At 38.8% G+C, this 21,803-nt stretch overlaps 1 protein-coding gene and 1 non-coding gene across 10 annotated transcripts in view; one reads left to right on the plus strand and one right to left on the minus strand.

Moving 5' to 3' along the window:
* Nucleotides 1-21,803, minus strand: part of TTC3 (tetratricopeptide repeat domain 3) — a 141,224-nt gene that overhangs the window by 83,788 nt on the left and 35,633 nt on the right. For all 9 annotated transcript variants that reach the window (XM_030880884.2, XM_030880883.2, XM_060297804.1 and 6 more), the window contains 6 exons: nt 15,216-15,378; nt 14,220-14,265; nt 13,286-13,406; nt 12,460-12,523; nt 10,217-10,277; nt 7,122-7,206 (listed from right to left, as the gene is read on the minus strand). In XM_030880884.2, coding sequence (XP_030736744.2) covers nt 7,122-7,206; nt 10,217-10,277; nt 12,460-12,523; nt 13,286-13,406; nt 14,220-14,265; nt 15,216-15,348 — 510 coding nt within the window. In that variant the 5' untranslated portion in view covers nt 15,349-15,378. The remainder of the gene's footprint in view (nt 1-7,121; nt 7,207-10,216; nt 10,278-12,459; nt 12,524-13,285; nt 13,407-14,219; nt 14,266-15,215; nt 15,379-21,803) is intronic.
* TRNAG-CCC (transfer RNA glycine (anticodon CCC)) lies at nt 19,018-19,090 on the plus strand. The gene has a single exon. It is a non-coding gene; the product is annotated as a tRNA-Gly (tRNA).

The raw sequence follows: 21,803 nt of genomic DNA on the forward strand, positions 1-21,803 counted from the left end.
ATAGATTGCTTTGGATAGTAGAGTCACTTTCACAATGTCGATTCTTCCAATCCAAGAACATGGTATATCTCTCCATCTATTTGTATCATCTTTAATTTCTTTCATCAGTGTCTTATAATTTTCTGCATACAGGTTTTTTGTCTCCTTAGGTAGGTTTATTCCTAGATATTTTATTCTTTTTGTTGCAATGGTAAATGAGAGTGTTTTCTTAATTTCACTTTCAGATTTTTCATTATTAGTGTATAGGAATGTCAGAGTTTTCTGTGCATTAATTTTGTATCCTGCTACTTCACCAAATTCATTGATTAGCTCTAGTAGTTTTCTGGTACCATCTTTAGGATTCTCTATGTATAGTATCATGCCATCTGCAAACAGTGACAGCTTTACTTCTTCTTTTCCAATTTAGATTCCTTTTATTTCTTTTTCTTCTCTGATTACTGTGGCTAAAACTTCCAAAACTATGTTGAATAAGAGTGGTGAGAGTGGGCAACCTTGTCTTGTTCCTGATCTTAGTGGAAACGGTTTCAGTTTTTCACCATTGAGGACTATGTTGGCTGTGGGTTTGTCATATGTGGCCTTTATTATGTTGAGGAAAGTTCCCTCTATGCCTACTTTCTGTAGGGTTTTTATCATAAATGGGTGTTGAATTTTGTCAAAAGCTTTCTCTGCATCTATTGAGATGATCATATGGTTTTTCTCCTTCAATTTGTTAATATGGTGTATCACCTTGATTGATTTGCATATATTGAAGAATCCTTGCATTCCTGGAATAAACCAAACTTGATCACAGTGTATGATCCTTTTAATGTGCTGTTGGATTCTGTTTCCTAGTATTTTGTTGAGCATTTTTGCATCTATGTTCATCAGTGATATTGGCCTGTAGTTTTCTTTCTTTGTGACATCTTTGTCTGGTTTTGGTATCAGGGTGATGGTGGCCTTGTAGAATGAGTTTGGGAGTGTTCCTCCTTCTGTTATATTTTAGAAGAGTTTGAGAAGGATAGGTATTGGCTCTTCTCTAAATGTTTGATAGAATTCACCTGTGAAGCCATCTGGTCCTGGGCTTTTGTTTGTTGGAAGATTTTTAATCACAGTCTCAATTTCAGTGCTTGTGATTGGTCTGTTTATATTTTCTATTTCTTCCTGGTTCAGTCTCGGCAAGTTGTGCATTTCTAAGAATTTGTCCATTTCTTCCAGGTTGTCCATTTTATTGGCATAGAGTTGCTTGTAGTAATCTCTCATGATCCTTTGTATTTCTGCAGTGTCAGTTGTTACTTCTTTTTCATTTCTAATTCTATTGATTTGAGTCTTCTCCCTTTTTTTCTTGATGAGTCTGGCTAATGGTTTATCAATTTGGTTTATCTTCTCAAAGAACCAGCTTTTAGTTTTACTGATCATTGCTATTGTTTCGTTCATTTCTTTGTTATTTATTTCTGATCTGATCTTTATGATTTCAATCCTTCTGCTAACTTTGGGGTTTTTTTGTTCTTCTTTTTCTAATTGCTTTAGGTGCAAGGTTAGGTTGTTTATTTGAGATGTTTCCTGTTTCTTAAGGTAGGATTGTATTGCTATAAACTTGCCTCTTAGAACTGCTTTTGCTGCATCCCATAGGTTTTGGATCATCGTGTTTTCACTGTCATTTATCTCTAAGTATTTTTTGATTTCGTCTTTGATTTCTTCAGTGATCTCTTGGTTATTTAGTAACATAGTGTTTAGCCTCCATGTGTTTGTGCTTTTTACTTTTATTTTCCCTGTAACTGATTTCTAATCTCAGAGTGTTGTGGTCAGAAAAGATGCTTGATATGATTTCAGTTTCCTTAAATTTAATGAGGCTTGATTTGTGACCCAAGATCTATCCTGGAGAATGTTCCATGCGCACTTGAGAAGAAAGTGTAATCTGCTGTTTTTGGATGGAATGTGTTATAAATATCAATTAAGTCTCTCTGGTCTACTGTGTAATTTAAAGCTTGTGTTTCCTTACTAATCTTTTGTTTGGATGATCTGTCCATTGGTGTAAGTGAGGTGTTAAAGTCCCCCACTATTATTGTGTTACTGTCGATTTCCTCTTTTATAGCTGTTGGCAGTTGCCTCATGTATTGTGGTGTACCTATGTTGGGTGCATATATATTTATAATTGTTATATCTTCTTCCTGGATTGATCCCTTGATCATTATGTAGTGTCCTTCCTTGTCTCTTGTAACATTCTTTATTTTGAAGTCTATTTTATCTGATATGAGTATTGCTACTCCAGCTTTGTTTTATTCCCATTTGCATGGAATATCTTTTTCCATCCCCTCACTTTCAGGCTGTATGTGTCCCTAGGTCTGAAGTAGGTCTCCTGTAGACAGCATATATATGGGTCTTCTTTTTGAGTCCATTCAGCAAGCCTGTGTCTTTTGGTTGGAGCATTTAATCCATTCATGTTTAAGGTAATTCTCGATATGTATGTTCCTATTACCATTTTCTTAATTGTTTTGGGTTTGTTTTTGTAGGTCCTTTTCTTCTCTTGTGTTTCCCACTTAGAGAAGTTCCTTTAGCATTTGTTGTAGAGCTTGTGTGGTGGTGCTGAATTCTCTCAGCTTTTGCTTGTCTGGAAAGCTTTTGATTTCTCCATTGAATCAGAATGAGATCCTTGCCAGGTAGAGTAATCTTGGTTGTAGGTTCTTCCCTTTCATCACTTTAAATGTGTCATGCCACTCCCTTGTGGCTTGTAGAATTTCTGCTGAGAAATCAGCTGTTAACCTTATGAGAGTTCCCTTGTATGATATTTGTCATTTTTCCCTTGCTGCTTTCAATAATTTTTCTTTGTCTTTAATTTTTGCCAGTTTGATTACTATGTATCTTGGTGTGTTTCTCCTTGGCTTTAACCTGTATGGGACTCTCTGCACTTCCTGGACTTGGGTGGCTATTTCCTTTCCCATGTTCGGAAAGTTTTCAACTATAATCTCTTCAAATATTTTCTTGGGTCCTTTCTCTCTCTCTTCTTCTTCTGGAACCCCTATAATGCGAATGTTGTTGCGCTTAATGTTGTCCCAGAGGTCTCTTAGGATGTCTTCATTTCTTCTCATTCTTTTTTCTTTATTCTGTTCCACAGCAGTGAATTACACCATTCTGTCTTCCAGGTCACTTATCTGTTCTTCTGCCTCAGTTATTCTGCTACTGATTCCTTCTAGTGTAGTTTTCATTTCAGTTATCGTATTGTTCATCTCTGTTTGTTTGTTCTTTAATTCTTCTTCTAAGTCTTTGTTAAACATTTCTTGCATCTTCTCAATCTTTGCCTCCATTCTTTTTCCGAGATTCTGGATCATCTTCACTATCATTATTCTGAATTCTTTTTCTGGAAGGTTGCCTGTCTCCACTTCATTTATTTATTTTCCTGGGGTTTTATCTTGTTTCTTCATCTGGTACGTAGCCCTCTGCCTTTTCATCTTGTCTGTCTTTCTGTGAATGTGGTTGTTCTTCCACAGGCTGCAGGATTGTAGTTCTTGCTTCTGCTGTCTGCCCTTTCTTGGATAAGGCTATCTAAGAGGCTTGTGCAAGTTTCCTGATGGGAGGGACTGGTGGTGGGTAGAGCTGAGTGTTGCTCTGGTGGGCAGAGCTCAGTAAAACTTTAATCCTCTTGTCTGCTGATGGGTGGGGCTGGGTTTCCTCCCTGTTGGTTGTTTGGCCTGAGGTGACACAACACTGGAGCCTACCCAGGCTCTTTGGTGGGGCTAATGGAGGACTCTGGGAGGGCTCACGCCAAGGAGTACTTCCCAGAACTTCTGCTGCCAGTGTCCTTGTCCCCACGGTGAGCCACAGCCACCCCCCGCCTCTGCAGGAGACCCTCCAACACCAGCGGGTAGGTCTGGTTCAGTCTCCTATGGGGTCACTGCTCCTTCCCCCGGGTCCCGATGCGCACACTACTTTGTGTGTGCCCTCCAAGAGTGGATCTCTGTTTCCCCCAGTCCTGTCGAAGTCCTGTAATCAAATCCCACTAGGCTTCAAAGTCTGATTCTCTAGGAATTCCTCCTCCCGTCGCCGGACCCCCAGGTTGGGAAGCTTGATGTGGGGCTCCAGGTGGTGGACTTCTGTGGTATTAGTGTTCTCCAGTCTGTGAGTCACCCACCCAGCAGTTGTGGGATTTGATTTTATTGTGATGGCACCCTTCCTACCATCTCACTGTCGCTTCTCCTTTGTCTTTGGATGTGGGATATCTTTTTTGGTGAGTTTCAGTGTCTTCCCATCAATGATTGTTCAGCAGTTAGTTGTGATTCCGGTGTTCTCGCAAGAGGGAGTGAGAGCACGTCCTTCTACTCCACTACCTTGAACCAATCTCCTTCACTATTTTCTACTTTGTAATTTCCTTCTACTTTCTTTGGGTTTTTTTTCCCTGCTCTTGGAATGAATGCATCACTAATCTAAAAGTCTTTATTCCTTTAATACATACATTTAGCTTGATAAATTTCCTTCAAAGTAATATCAAAGTTGTACCCCTTGCATTTTTTTATTGAGAGGGAAGTACAGAGATTTCCATATACTCCTTTGCCCCTTACATGAATAGCTTCCCCCATCATCAAAATCACTCCTCAGGATGGTATATTGGGTTGGCAAAAAAGTTCCTTCAGGGGGCTTCCCTGGTGGCGCAGTGGTTGAGAGTCCGCCTGCCGAGGCAGGGGACACGGGTTTGTGCCCCGGTCTGGGAAGATTCCGCATGCTGCGGAGTGGCTGGGCCCGTGAGCCATGGCCGCTGAGCCTGCGCGTCCAGAGCCTGTGCGCCACAGCGGGAGACACAACAGTGAGAGGCCCACGTACGGCAAAAAAAAAAAAAAAGTTCCTTCAGTTTTTAAGTAAAAATAAAAGACATTTTTCATTTTCACCACAAATTTTATTGAACAACACATTCACCATTTTATTCCACTACCTTCTGCCATTTTTCAGGCAACTTCATAATTCCATCTTCCCAAAACTTTTTATCTTTTTGAGCAAAGAACTGTTCCAGGTGCCTTTTACAGTCTTCCAGGGATTTGAAATTTTTTCCATTAAGAGAAATTTGTAAAGACCAAAGTAAATGGAAATCCAAAAGTGCAATGTCTGGTGTATATGGCAGATGAATCAGAACTTCCCAGCCAAGCTAACAGTTTTTGCCTGGTCATCAAAGAAACATGCGGTCTTGCGTTATCTTGATGGAAGATTACGCACTTCCTGTTGACTAATTCTGGACACTTTTCATGGAGTGCTGCTTTCAGTTGGTCTAACTGGGAGCAGTACTTGTTGGAATTAATCGTTTGGTTTTCCAGAAGGAGCTCATAATAGAGGACTACCTTCCAATTCTACCATATGCACATCACCACCTTCTTGGGAGGAAGACCAGCCTTTGGTGTGGTTGGTGGTGGTTCATTTCGCTTGCCCCATGATCTCTTCCATTCCACATTACTGTATAGCATCCACTTTTCATTGCCAATCACAATTTGTTTTAAAAACAGAATGTTTTCATTACGTTTTAGTAGAAAATCATATGCGGAAATATGGTCAAGAGGTGTTTTTTGCTTAACTTATGTGGAATCCAAACATCAAAGAGATGAAAATAACCAAGCCGGTGCAAATGATTTTCAACGCTTGATCTGGATATTTTCAGTATATCGACTATCTCCCATGTGGTATAACGCTGACTGTTCTCAATTAATGTCTTAATTTGATGGCTATCAACTTCAACTGGTCTACCCAACCATGGAGCATCATCCAACGAGAAACCTCCAGCATGAAACTTCGTAAACCACTTTTGACATGTTCAATCAGTCACAGCACCTTCGCCATACACTACACAAATCTTTTTTGCGTTTTAGTTGCGTTTTTACCTTTCTTGAAATAATAAAGTGTAATATGTTGAAAATATTGTTCTCTTCCATCTTCAATATTAAAATGATTACACAAAAATTCACCAATTTTGAAAAGTTTTTTTTTAAATGCACACTGATATGACAGCTGTCACATACAATCAAAACTGTTTCGAATGGAGTTAAAGACAACTAAGTGTTACTAGAGCCATCTTACATAAAAAACCAAATGAGGGACTTCCCTGGTGGTGTAGTGGTTAAGAAGCCGCCTGCCAATGCAGGGGACCTGGGTTCGAGCCCTGGTCCAGGAAAATCCCACATGCCGCGAAACTAAGTCAATGCGCCACAACTACTGAGCCTGCGCTCTAGAGCCCGTGAGCCACAACTACTGAGCTCATGAGCCTCAACTACTGAAGCCTGCAAGCCTAGAGCCCATGCTCCCCAGCAACAGAAGCCACTGCAATGAGAAGCCTGAGCACCACAACGAAGAGCAGCCCCCGCTGGCCGCAAATAGAGAAAGCCCACACGCAGCAACGAAGACCCAACGCAGCCAAAAAAATAAATTAATTAAAAAAAAACGAAACTTTTGGCCAACCCAATATACATACGTGGGGTGGGGTGCTTTTTTTTTTTATTTAACCAAGGATTAACCTACACTGACACATCATAATCACCCAAAGTCCATAGTTTACCTATGAACCCTATGGTTCACTCTTTGTGTTGTACATTCCATAGGTTTGGACAAATGTATAATGACTGTATCTATCTATCATTTATACTATCATACAGAGGATTTTCACAGCCCTAAAAATCCTCTGTGCTGTGCCTATTCATCTCTTCCCCCTTAATGTACATTTTTCATTACTTACCAAATACTACAGAGTTTTATATAGAAAGTTATATGATAAATCATTCAAAGAATAAAAAGTCTGCTCTTTAATGGTTCTATAGTAGATGTAATAAAACCGCAGGTGCTTAAACCTTTTAAAATGATTTAAACCTTCTTAAAATATTTAACTTAAAAGTTAACACTTTGGGAAGACTTGCTTCTTCCATTTAAATCTATGGGAAACAAACAATTTTGTATTCAGTATTAACCATTAGTTAAATCTCTGGTTCACACACTTACCAAGTTAAAACCTAAATTAGTGACGGTTTGGTTTCTTAGCAATCATCTATTAAATTTTATGTTCATAACAAAAATTATTAAAAAAAAACTTTAGAGATGTACACAATTAGACTTAATTCATGTGAAAAATGTTATGTTCAAAGAGTTTGCTTTTCCATTAGAAAAGCCTTTGCCTTTACCTGGTGTGCAGCTCTGGAGGATTTAGAAAACTGTTTCTCCAAGATGTTTTTCAAATCTACTGGTAAACTCCCTTGTGAACCAGAACTAAAAGAGAAAAGCACTGTTTTGAATTATTTTAAAATAAAACAATCCTGCTTATTATATAAATAAAAAAATATTTACTGAAGGTCATTTTAAACTTAGTAAATAGGGAGTCACAAGTTCCTAAATAGAAACATTACCAAGATGCCAATTCTCTCCAAATTAATTTCTAAATCCAATAAAAATCCCTATAAATTTACTGGGGAAAGGGGACCAGATGAACTGATTATTCAGATGTTATAAAAGAACAGCTTTAAAAAAAAACGAAAGAAAGAAATTGGTGGACTTACACTGATTACCTAAAGTTATTACAAATCTAAAGTCATGAGTAACAACAAAGTCATAAAACAAGAAATGTGTCCCAAAACACTGCAAAGATGATCCATCTCATATGAAAATTTGTTAATAAGATATAACCTTTTCAGAAAGTCTGACCCCTAATGCTGGTGAGGGTAAGGAAGATTCAGGTACTCCAGGTGGTGTTTTCTGACACCATATGTGAGGGTTTCTGACACCACATACCTGTCATTTTTCCACACCGATTCTCCAACACCAACTGAGTGTCCAACAATTCAATTCTGACACCAACTCTGGAGTTAAGAACTCAGGCCCCACAGGTTAAAGGCTCAGTCCCACAAGACTGCCCTCACTTCAGCCACAATGGGGTACCCAGGCTACCCCTACTTCTGCCCTGCCGACTACAAATTCAGGGCTTCCCGTGACTACCCCTTGGGTTCAACTATTCCCTAGGACAACTCACAGAACTCAGGAAAGCGCTTTACTTACCATTACCAGTTTACTGTAAAGGATGTAAGTCAGGAGCAGCTCAGTGGAAAAGATGCATGGGAAGGTGTAGGGGAAGGGGGTGCCTCAGAGCTTTCACACAGTCCCAGAGTGCACCATCTCCCCAGCATCTCGATGTAGCCACCAACCAGAAGCTCCCTGGGCCCCTATGTTTAGAGGTTCTTACTGGCGTTTCATTACACAGGCATCAATGATTTAATTACTGGACACTGGTGACTAAACTCCATTTCTTGTTCCCTTCTTCTCCCCAAAGATCAGGGGTGGGGCTGTAAAGTTCCAACCAACCACACACTTTATTTTTCTGGTGACCAGCCTCAATCCTGAAGGTAGGGACCCAACCTTGGGTCACTTTATTAGTATAAACTCAAGTAGAGAGGAAGGGGCTCATTATAAATAACGAAAGACTCTCTCATCATTCAGGAAATTCCAAGGGTCCTAGGAGCCCTGTGCCAGGAACTGGGGACATAGACCGAATATATAAATATCTTTACTATACCACACCCTCTCACAGCTTAGTAGGAGTGTGAACACTGCTCATTTTTTGAAAGGAGAATTTGGCAGTATCTATCAAAGTTAAAATTACACATCCCCTTTGACAGCAGTTCCACTCTAGAAATTTCTCCTTCACACACATCTATACTAGGAAATATCCTGCAGCCATGAAAATGAAGGATGTAGATCTCCATGGTCTGATATGGAAAGGTAGTCAAGGCATTTTGAAAGAGATAAAAGCAAGCTGTAGGCCAGAATAGTTCCAACAACAATGAAAACTATAGTGTTAACAATAATGATAGTTCAGGGCTTCCCTGGTGGCGCAGTGGTTGAGAGTCCGCCTGCCGATGCAGGGGACACGGGTTCGTGCCCCGGTCCGGGAAGATCCCACATGCCACAGAGCGGCTGGGCCCGTGAGCCATGGTTGCTGAGGCTGCGCGTCCGGAGCCTGTGCTCCGCAACGGGAGAAGCCACAACAGTGAGAGGCCCGCGTACCGCAAAAAAAAAAAAAAAATAATAATAATAATAATAATGATAGTTCAAGTGTATTGAGCATTTACCATGTTCTGTTGCTCTAAGTATTTTATGTGGTTGTCCCATTTAACTGTTAAATAACCTCATGAAGTAGACATAATCAAGAAGAGCATTCAGTTTGAAAACAGAAACAAAATATCAGGAAAATAAATTTATCTTTAACACAACAAGTTAAAGTTATAACTGTGCATTCAAAGAATGAGCATGTATTGGGTTTTGGCTTCCTGTTATGATGAGGGAAGGGGGGCAAGGAGGAAGACTCAGGACTTTTCTAACAAATAACAGAACAACAAAAGGCACTATGGCCTTGCTTTGTATTTAACTTTTGAGGCACCATCAAAAAACGGTCATTTTTTAAAAATAGGGCTTTACTAATTTATCTTAGTGCTTTGATATTCAAATCATTCTCCTTTAAGCACCTATCAAGGAATCAGCCTTAAGAAATGAAGAGAAAACTGAAAACTAGTGGAACTGTGGCAAAAATGGCTTTGCAGTTTCTCCAGCACCACTTTCATTGATTTCATGAATTTCTGTATCTGTTATAAGATTTACAATTTCACTTTGCAATCAATTTATATCTTTGTAGCTAATGGGGGTTAACTCTAAAGATTGGTGGCAAGAGTTCCTACTGCTAATTTGGGGGGGATGTTTGGTAGAACGAATTTTGTAAGTGGTCGGTTCATTAGTAAATCCTTGCCTATGAATATACAGATAGCCACACCAGTGTATGCAAAGTTAAGTTCCCAGACGGCCAAGAAATTGCTAACAGCAAGTTTCTAAAGCAAGGCACTAGAGAAGGGAGTCAGAGAGAGGGGAAATAAAGCAAACAGGGAAGGAGACTAAGTTTTCACTTTATACTTATCTGAATCTTTTTTCCTCTTATGAGCCTGTATTTTGGAATTTTAAGAAATTAATACTGATATATCTTGTATTATATGACTTTCAGAAATCAGTATTAACATCCAGGATTAATACTCCTTTAGTCAAAAATGACCCTCTCCTAATAAAGACATGCTGTGCTATTTGAAAGGGATTTTTTTACTACTTATCATAGTAGACATGTGTAAAGGCAGCTACTACTAGAAAGAGATTTAATTTTCTTTTTTCTTTTTTCTTGGGAGGAGGGCATTACAGAAACGAAACAAAACAAACAAACAAAAAACCCTTACATTAATAAACATACCTGAACTTCTCCAATTCATTGTTTCGGGATTTTTGTTTTCCTTTATATTTTGGAGGCTGACCTGTGAATACAAAAGTATTTGTTCCTGAAATCTGTACATAAAAATCTACAAGCTTGAAAGTAAAACATTTTTTAAAAATGTAAATTGGAATAAGAAAGCAAAGGAGGCAACACTGTATGTGAGTCTAACTATAAACAGGTAAGCCAAAAAAAAGAAGCTACTGATGATGTTTCTCTATGTATGCTATAAAATTATTATAAAGATAAATTATAATGATGATTATCATTTAGTCCTATAGTAGATATAGAAGAGATACAGGTGTAGTTCCTGTTCTCAGGTAGTTTACAATCAGATGGGAAGAAAAGACAGTCACTTCACCAATTAAATAACAATCCCCATTAAGAAGAAAAGAAGATGCATTGTTACTGAAATGTTAATTCCATAGTAACTGCTCTTGTAACTCCTAGAAGGGAAAAATCACTTAAGCTGGAGTGGCTGGGAAACACCTTAGTGGGGATGCAGCATTTGTATTTAGTTTTAAGGAACAAGTAGGATTTGCAAAGAATGGGTCAAATGAAGTTTTATTTTAAGAAACACTACGTAAACCTGTGTGACTGGGCGAGTTAAGTAAGGATAGGCTGAAAGGGGCTGCAAGCCAGGCAGGTTGGTATGAGTGTTTACAGGCCCAGGGCTTCTGACTCCCCAGCTCTGCGAGCTCAGCCTTTATCCCACTGAAAGGAGGAGAGAGCCACTGTACACTTTGGGGCAGGGGAGTCACACGTGCAAAGTTGTGTAGAAGAGAGCACAGCAATAGGGACTGGGTGTCTCTGATGGAAGCTTTGGGAGAGATAGCAGAGGCAAGTCAGAGCCTATGTATTAGGGAGGGGATGAGAGCCTGAGCTCTGATGGCCTCAGAAAACAAAAGAGGCTTCTAGAAAGAAAGAAGAGTTCTAATTTGATTTCTACTGTGTGACCTAGGGCAAAATTATTTAATCTAACCCTGGGACCTCAATTTCTTTGACTGAATATAGATGCGGAAGTATGGATGGTATTTAAATTATTTAAATGTGCTATCTGATAATAATGGTCTAAGAAATACAAATAAATTAAAAGCTGTTTTCAAAAAAACAGTTTTATTCTCAAAGACTTTTCACATGCTATAAAGTCACATCAGGTAAGACAATCAGGTAAGACAAACACCTGCGTTTCCCCCCTTTGTAACTGTGCTGAAGTGCTAACCAGTAGTTAAGTGGTTGGATACGCAGCACTGGAGCCTAAGAGAAGATAGAGCTGCAGGAAGTAAAAGACAGAAATGGCTGCCAGAAGTAAAAACACTGAAAAAAATAAACAAATGAACCAAAAAACAGGTGGAAGGAAAAGAGAGCAACAGGATCACTAACTAGAAGGCCAACAATCTCACCACAATAACTCTGAAAGGAGCACATGAAAGCTTGAGATAAGTAACCTGTGTGTAACAACAACTTTGAGTTGCTGAATTCTCTCAAACTCTGTTTTACAAGGCAGAGAAGAATAACCCACTTAGAACGATTTCTCTCAAAAGCTGGGAGTATAAACGGAGACTGAGAAATAAACGAGGCATGCGTGTCCACTTCTCTGGAACCCTTCATTTCCCAAAGATGCCAAGTGGACAAGGTCTGGCTGTGTGTCTGCGTATTTTCTAGATGCATAAACATGTGCACTAAGCACATACAATTTAAATAAACTAGTATTAGGCTAAAGCATCCATTCTCAACAGGGGTGACATCACCCACAAGAAAGTCAGAACTGGTTATTGGAAGATGAAAAAAATCCGTTTTTATATATAAAGCACACATGTACATACAGTACATAAACAGATAAACAGTATCTGTGATATTAAAGTTTCACAAGGGGAGGGTAATTAGGGGAAAAAAGTGTCTAAAAAGGCTCTGGGAACAGGGGGTAGATGATGAAATAAAAGTTGAGAAACACTGGCCTAGTGGAAATTAGGTAGCAGACCACGAAGAGCGCCATTTTTCTTCTCCATTCCTTTATTTGGTTTTCCAAAATTAAATTTATTAAACAATATGAAAAGACTGAGCATTGATTACAAATAAACATTCAATATTTTCTCGACACAGAAGCACTGTAAAGTAAAAGGAGAATAATAGCAAATATAAGGCTTGTGAGAATTTTAGGGCATGGAAGTTGAGGCAACACTACGCTAATTCAGCAACAATTTACATATGGGAAAAAGACTCACTTGATGGTGGCAGAAATTCAGGATGACAGTCACAATCATCTACCTTCAAAGCTTCATCTGCCACCTACCAAGAAAATAAAATTAGTGACACTTTCAAAAAAATACAGCCATGAAAAATTCAATAGCTAAATAATAAAACTGAGTAGCAAAGAATTTATCCAAGTGCCTAAAATACTCAGCTTTACCAAATGAATAAACAAACTGATAGGGGCTTCCCCGGTGGCGCAGTGGTTGGGAGTCCGCCTGCCGATGCAGGGGACACGGCTTCGTGCCCCGGTCTGAGAAGATCCCACATGCCGCGGAGCGCGTCCGGAGCCTGTGCTCCGCAACGGGAGAGGCCACAACAGTGAGAGGCTCGCGTACCGCAAAAAAAAAACACACAAAAAAAACACACACAAAAAAAACAAACTGATAACTACTGAACAATAAATACTGAATTAATACTATCACATCTTTCCTTATTCTCCTCTCCCTAACTGAATACAGCTTCTTTGAGACTTTCATTATTAACAACAGAAGGACTTTACAGCGGGTTGGGAAAGTTCCCTTCAATGCGTACTACATATCTAACCCGAAAACACCAATTCCCTTTTTTCCCCTCAAACCCTGGAAAGAAATATAAACGTGAACTTGGTGATACCTGCTGAGCTTTGAGTACACTACAATTCAGGAAAACTCAGACACAGGTCATCTGGGACACTGATCACAGAGCCAGGCTATAGGCTCAGAGGTGCATACTGGTTTCCATTACCACAAAAATATTTGTAAAAATATAAGACTACCTATACTTGAAATAATTCTAATTTTAGTTTTTAACTGAGCTTACCTTTGGATTCTGATTACCACCGTTTGCCATTTCGTGGTTAGGTTTTCTGGAATTTTTTTCAGTCTCCACAAAGTTAAGTGAAGTACTAAATGCAGGTGCTGATAAACTAGGTATGTAGGCCCTGAGTGGTAATAAAAGAAATAATCATTTTAAAAAAATTATTTTTAAAAAGTTATCCTTCAAACAAAGAGGTTTCAGCAAGTATAGCCTTTTTACCTTGAAAGCAAGGTAATATTGTTTCAAAAAGAATCTCTACCTGTGAGACTGGGTTTCATACATAAATATGACTTTAAATTTGGTATTAAAAACTCCAAATAGATTACGAACAGTTCAAGAAATGTATTCTGGTTTCTAATTTAACAGCTGTTATAAATTTAACAGCTTCAACATCTTAGGCATTTAAGCATGTGGGGAAAGCTTACTCTATTTTAACTGCCAAGTGAAAAACGTAGACTCCTGGCTGCTATTTGCTTCCTTATGAGCACACTCAAGTCTACCTGCTGCCTATTTCTAACAGAAGTGTCTTAGCCTTGGAAAGGTATCAGGAGGCTGGAAGCAGATGTTTCCAGGACAGAGGTGAGGGGTAAAAGGCACAGACTGAGCCCCGCTCTCTGCTGCCAGGGACCTCGTGGCTAAACTGGTGCCGTTCAAGCGCAGTAACATCCAATTAACATTTCACGCCTCTTCTCCCATAGGCTTAGGCCATGGATCTCCGATACATATATATGCAAAGAGTTCAGCCAAACAGTAAGCAAAACCAATCAGGCAAATCACAGGTCGCCTGATCTTACAAACACTTTAAAAACCTCTTCTCATCCTTCCCTCTCCAACTTTATTGTGGTTGCTATTATCTACTAAAGCATCGAACAGCAATTCTGAAACTCACAGAGCAAAACCATTCCGAGTAACAGCTACTGATCTGATATTAACTCACCTGCTTTCATAGAAGGCTTTAATTGGATTCCTAGTTGGTGTTCGACCTACAAAAATGAATCACACACACATAGTAATCAGGGGACTGGCAACACATACTTTAAAAGATTTTCACATCTCTTTTAAGCTGACAGTAAGAATATCAAATTTAGGGAACTGAAAAATAAACCTAAACAATTTTACACTTCTAGATGTTTTTAGTTTTAGAATGATGTCAACAAAATGTTACACAAACCTTATCTGACATCTCATTATCATGGGATCATTGACTAGATGCAGCAATATATAAATCTCAATCAGAGACAGTACCTGTCTTCAAGGAGCTCACAATCTTATAATCATGTTCTGTTGGATGACAACATCTGTTAGTGAAATAGGACAGCTCAGCTCAGCTTCATAAGACACTAACTACCCAAAGAAGAAATAACAGGAAAGATCTATATGCTGAAAGCATAGAGTGAAAGCATTCAGGTACTGGGAAAGCAAAACGACTTAGGAGAGAAAACAAGGGTAAAATGAAAATCTGGAATTCCTAGCCTGCACACTAATTTATGATGTACCTATGTATATACATACCTTCAGCATGCTACAGAATTAGCCACAAACTTGGTGCAAAAACATCAAACAACTCTATTGAAGGGCCTTTTCTTTAGGAAATAAGTACAATAATGGAGAAAAAAATCTTAAACTTTGTTTCAAAAGGCTTTACTTCATTCAAAATTTCAAGAAAGTATATTTTTCTACAGAAGAATAAATAATAATTTGTTGCTGTTCCAAATAAAAAGTACAAATCATTTATTATTACCTATTGGAATACAATACTAACAAAATTCTACATGAATAGAAATGAAAAACGTAACTGAGTTAACCGAAATAACATAAAGGAAGTACAAATCATCTGAGAATTGATTTATGGTCCTCTATTAATCCAAGAAACCCACCTTCAAAAGTTTTAAAGGGAATTTGACTGTAACCAAAAGAATCTTAGGTGAAATACCTTGCAGGTCTTCTATTTGTTTTTGTAACTTTACATGCTGCTGAATTAGATCCTTGATTCCCTCAGGGTCATTTTTACAGAGTTTTTGAGCTTTTATGTTTGCTTGCAGGGCCCAGTCATATTCCCCCAGCATAGAAAGAGCAGCACAATAACGATAATGACCCTGTTCCAAAAAGATAAATTCAAATTTTTCTCAAAAATATGCTTAAGTTCAAGAAAATAGATAAGGAAAAAATATTTTGCTTGAAAACTGATTAGTTACTTAAAATGTTACATTAGGATCCTATCAATAAAATAAATAAAAATGTTAATACCTCTCAGGAAATAAAGTCACCTAAATGAGTTAAATGAGAAGCTACAAATAGTATTCATAATAATTTTTAACAACTGACTAGAGATCAGTGTCTCTGCTTAAGAGATTTTTGTACACCCCCCCAAAGAAAATAATTCAACCTTTACGTAAGAAAGAAATACATTATTCTTATGCCAAATTAAGTATAAAAATGATGCATTATAAATAACTTAATTTTTTTCAAAATACTTTTAGGCAGTAATAGTCTCTAAGTCATTACACTCCCTACACTTCTGAAATCAAAAGCGTTTTAGAGCTGGGAGGAACAATCAGCCTGTGCAGTAGTTTTGCAGCCCTGCTGAAGAGCATGGGCACAGATAAGGGGTGCAGCTATTAATTCCATCTTTCTTAATCAGCTTTTAATTATTTTACCTCTAAGTATAGAGTTCTTGGCTTTAAGAAAAGATCCGAAAACCACTGATTTACTCTTAATTCCAATGATCAGGTTGCTTGCTTTACTGCTACAGAACCATAGTTCTGGCTGGTCCCATTTATGCATTTTGGGAAATCTTCTATATCAAGCATGAACATTTTAATCTAGAAAGCTAATATTACCAAACCTGGGGCTAACTCAGCCAACCTCTCCTGTAGCTACTCCCAAACCAAACTCCCATTTTAGGCACAGTATCTCCATTTAAGAAGTGATTTACAAGTGAGAGAGGCTAGAAACTGGCCTAATGCCACATTTATTTAGAGACAAACCAAAGAACTTGTATCTTGACTCCAGGTCCAGAGCTCTTTCCTACACATTTTACAAAGAACATTCTGATTCTACGAGAAAATATGAAATCAGAAATAAGTGATCCGTTTAAGAAAGATGCGACTTTCACTAAAAGAAGCCAGAAACAACCAAAGGACCTCTGTTTATGCAGGTTCAGAGCATATATAATCCTACTGTGGTGCACCAACCCAACCTGTTCCAGAGCATTTCTTAGCCAGGCTCCTTAGGCTCAGATCAATGATCCCAATTCAGACTGCATTTGGTTAAACTCTGCTTTTCCTCCAAAGGCATAAGATAAAGAGTTCTCACAGATACGCTACAGGACCAAAGTTCTATCCACTAAGCATATATCAACTTCAAAGTTTAAATAACTGCATTAAAAAATAATCACAGCATAGGAAATTATGAGAGATTATAAACCTTACCCGCTAAATTTGTAAAAAACGCTTCATTTCTTTCTCTTTTCCACTCACCTTTCTCATCTTTTACTGGGTCCTTTTCCCTAAACTCTGTAAAACCCAGTGTAACTTCTATCAGTTGAGAAAGGAGTTTATTCAGATCTCTCTGCTGAAGTTGTCTGAATGAAGCTTAAATTAAAGGTATCTCAGAAAGTTTCTTGAACCCAATTACATAGAAAGTTTTGCTCTTCTCTGACATTATCTCATTCTCTATCACATATACAGTTCATCTGACTAGCATCCCCTCCTCTTGTGTGCCACCATGTCCTACTCCACACAGTAATGACCCCACTAGTGCCCCCGGCTCAACAATGGCTGGCAGGGTAGAAGCATAGCTGTGACCCAGGAGACTGGTCAATCCAAATGCACCACTCCCCAGGTCACAGTAATTGATCCACAGGTGGGTACATGGCTCAACCAGGATCGGTCTGAGGCATTCCACAGTCATACTACATAAATGCTAACAGAGGCTCTCTCTCCACTAGAATAAACAGTTACTAGGATATCAGTTATTAGGACATCACTTTTACAAAATGAAGCCAAGAGAGCCTATGCTCTAATTACCACTTGTGGTCAAGACAGAGTAACAGGGATTGGATATACCCTCTTGCTTAAAACAAACGAGGACAAAATACATGAAACGAAGGTTTGCAAGACACTGGACATCGGGCAACAAAAGAGTGATCCCTGAGAGATGAGAAACACAGAAAGCCCTATGATTGCTCCAGCTTACTTAAGGAGAGATTCTAAGCCATAGCACACGGAGAAGGAACCCAGGGAGAGACCACAGTCTCAGTGAAGACAGAGCCAGGAGTCCAGGAAAGCCAAGGCAGCTCAAGTTCACAAGGCAGAGGACCAGAGAGGAGACAGCTGGACAGAGAACTCCAGAGATCTTCAGAGGGTCTCCCTTGAGTCTTCAGCTGAGTATCAATCAGTACATGCATGCGGGGCAATTACCAGAGCCAGGGAAAGAACGACTTGAAAGACTAAAAGGGAACAGTAGTCAGCACTGACACAGGGCAAGGAATAATTCCTGTTCCCACTGACCAATGCGGAAAACATCGTAATTCATGGAGTATTAAGTACTCAAAAGAGTTGCCTCAGCTGTGCAGAAAAAATTAGCCCTAGACCAAATACCACTATGATATCACCCAACAAAGCTTAAAACAACACTCCAAAGAATCTGTTTCCAAGTAACTTTAATGCATCCCAAAACAAAACTCAAAAGTATTTACAGAAATACAAAAATATTAGTACCAAACAAGGTAAAATTCACAATCTCTGGCAACCAATCAAAAACTACTAGGTATGCAAAGACGGAAAATGTGATCTATAATGAAGAGAAAAAAAATCAATCAGTTGAAAACAATCCAGAAATGACACAGATGATAGAATTAGTAGACAAGGACATTAAAACAGTTATAAATATATTTCATATGTTCCAGAAGCTAAGGGAAAAACTGAACATATTAAGAAAAGACATGAAATATATAAGAAATACTCAATCTGCAATTCTAGAGGTGACTGCTATAGCATTTAGATGAAAAAAAAATTAGATGGAAATAAAGGCAGATTAGACATAGCAGAAGAAAAAGACCAGTCAATGTGAGGACAGAGCAATAGAATCTAGGTAAAATGAAACAGACAGAGCAAAAAGAGAAAAAAGATTAAAAACGATTCTAACAGGGAAGCACCACTGAGAAACAGAAAGAAAAATGTGTACAGATCTGGATCTGACCATGCCTGAAGCTGACCCCCTGGACTTTTCAATTACATGAACCAATAAATTCCCTCTTCTACTCATGAGTTAGGTTTTGTCACTCCCAAACAAAAGAATTCTAATATACTCCTCAATATTAAAAAGTTCTTGAGGACATTTGTGAGGTTTGTATCCTGTATAACATCAAAAGATAATGCACTTGGAAATGTCAACAAATATCTGTTGACTATACTGTAAAAATTCTCACTCTTTGGGATACAATGACTCACCCTCTCTTAAGCCTAAAAGTACGTGTAGGACTTATATAACATTGTAAATCAGTATACCTCAATAAAAAAAATAATGAAAATAAAAAATAAATCATTTAAAAAATTAAAGTATGTCTATGATAGCTGACATTGTACCAGTCTTCTCTACCTGGAAAGAAGGAAGAAAAAATGGTCTACCCTCACACAGAAATCTACAGAGTATCTTCCTATACAGGCTTATATCCTAGAGGAATGACTCAATAGACTCAGATTCATGAAAGAACTCATAAAAGAATGGGGACTTCCCTGGTGGTCCAGTGGTTAAGACTCTGCACTCCCAATGCAGGGGGCCCAGGTTAGATCCCTGGTCAGGGAACTAGATCCCACAAGCCAGAACTAAAGATCCCATGTGCCACAACTAAGACCCAATGCAGGCAAATTAATTAATTAATTAATTTTAAAATGTCTATTTAAAAATTAAAAAATAAATAAAAGTAAAGAATGCATCTTGCACAGTCTACTTTTGTTTTTGAAGTTTAAAATATCCTTCAATGAGCATTCCTTTCTGGTAAAATAAAATGATAAATGAGCTCAATATATAGTTACCAAATTTTCTGAATACTTACTAAGAGTTGTGTTTTTCATCTACACAAATACTTTTGCAACCATCAAAAAAATCTCAATTTAAAAAAATGAGTGAACCCACATAAATATAGTCAACTGATCTTTGACAAAGGACAAAGGCCATACAATGGAGCAAACACAGTCTTTTCAACAAATGATACTGGAACTGGACATCTACATGCAAAAAAACGAATCCAGGGACTTCCTTGGTGGTCCAGTGGTAAGGAATCCGCCTTCCAATGCAGCGGACGGGTTTGATCCCTGGTTGAGGAACTAAGACCCCACATGCCGCAGGGCAACTAAGCCTGCATGCCGCAACTGCTGAGCTTGTGCGCCTCAACTAGAGAGAGAAAACCCACACACCACAACTAGAGAGAAGCCCACACGCCGCAACGAAGAGCCCGCATGCCACAACGAAGACCCAACACAGCCAAAAATGAAAATTAATTAATTAACTAATTTAAAAAATGAATCCAGACCTAAAGCCCTCGACAAAAATTAACTCAAAATAGATCACAGACCTAAAACTCCTAGAGGATAGCATAGAGGAAAACCTAGATGATCTTGAGTATGGTGATGACTTTTTAAATACACCAAAGGCATGATCCATGAAAGAAATCATTGATAAGCTGTACTTAATTAAAATTAAAACTTATGCTCTGTGAAAGAAATGTCAAGAAAATGAGAAGGTAAGCCCCAGTCCAGGAGAAAATATTTGCAAAAGATACACCTGATAAAGGACTGTTATCCAAAATATACAAAGAACTCTTAAAACTCAACACTAAGAAAACAACCAATTAAAAAATGAACCAAAGACCTTAACAGACACCTCATCAAAGAAGATACACAGAACTTCCCTGGTGGCGCAGTAGATAAGAATCCACCTGCCAATGCAGGGTACACGGGTTTGATCCCTGGTCCAGGAAGATCCCACATGCCTCGCGTGCCACAACTACTGAGCCTGCATGCCAGGCTCCGCAACAAGAGAAGCCACCGCAAGGAGAAGCCCATGCACCACAACGAAGTGCAGCCCCCACTTGTCACAACTAGAGAAAGCCCACACGCAGCAACGAAGACCCAATGCGGGCAAAAAAATTTTTTTTAATTTAAAAAGAAAGAAAAAAAAAGATACACAGTGGCAAATAAGCACATGAAAAGATGCTCCACATCATATGTTATCTGGGAAAAAGAAAGAAAAAAAAAGATACACAGTGGCAAATAAGCACATGAAAAGATGCTCCACATCATATGTTATCTGGGAAAAAGAAAGAAAAAAAAAGATACACAGTGGCAAATAAGCACATGAAAAGATGCTCCACATCATATGTTATCTGGGAAATGCAAATTAAAACAATAAGATACCACTACACATCTATTAGAACAGCCAAGGGCTTCCCTGGTGGCGCAGTGGTTAAGAATCCGCCTGCCAATGCAGGGGACACGGGTTCGAGTCCTGGTCCTGAAGATCCCACATGCCGCGGAGCAACTAAGCCCGTGCACCACAACTACTGAGCCTGTGCTCTAGACCCGTGAGCCACAACTACTGAGCCCGTGTGCCACAACTACTGAAGCCCATGCGCCTAGGGCCTGTGCTCTGCAACGAGAAGCCACCACAATGAGAAGCCCATGCACTGCAACGAAGAGTAGCCCCCGCTCGCCGCAACTAGAGAAAAGCCCTCACGCAGCAATGAAGACCCAACACAGCCAAAAATAAATAAATAAATAAATTTTTAAAAAAAAGAAAGCCAAAATTCAGGACACTGACCATGCCAAATGTTGGCAGGATGTGGAGCAACATGAACTCTCATTCATTGCTGGTGGAAGTGCAAATGGTGTAGCCACTTTGGAAGGTTTGGCGGTTTCCTAAAAAACTAAACATATTCTGATCATATGATCCAGCAACCGCACTCCTTGGTATTTACCCAAAGGAGTTGAAAATGTATGTCCACACAAAAACCTGCACATAGCTGTTTATAGCAGCTTTATTCGTAATTGCCAAACTCTGGAAACAATCAAGATGTCCTTCAGTAGGTGAATGTATAAATAAACTGTAGTATATCCAGACAATGTAATATTTTTCAGAGCTAAAAAGAAACAGCTATCAAGCCATGAAAAGACATGCAGGAACCTTAACTGCATATTACTAAGTGAAAGAAGCCAATCTGAGAAGGCTATACATCGTATGATTCCAACTATAGGACATTCTGGAAAAGGTAAAACTACGGAGACAGTAAAAAGATCAACGGTTGCCAGGAGTTTGGGGGGAAGGATGGATCAGAGGATGTCAGGGCAGTGAAAATACTCTATATGAACCATAATGGTGGAATACATGTCATTATACATTTATCCAAACCCATAAAACACGGAACACTTAGGGAGTGAACCCTAAGACAAACTATGGACTTTGGGTGATTATGATGCGTCCACGTAGGTTCATCAGTTTTCACAAATGTATAGCCCTGTTG

Source organism: Globicephala melas, chromosome 4, assembly GCF_963455315.2.
Source record: "Globicephala melas chromosome 4, mGloMel1.2, whole genome shotgun sequence".
Lineage (NCBI taxonomy): Eukaryota > Metazoa > Chordata > Mammalia > Artiodactyla > Delphinidae > Globicephala > Globicephala melas.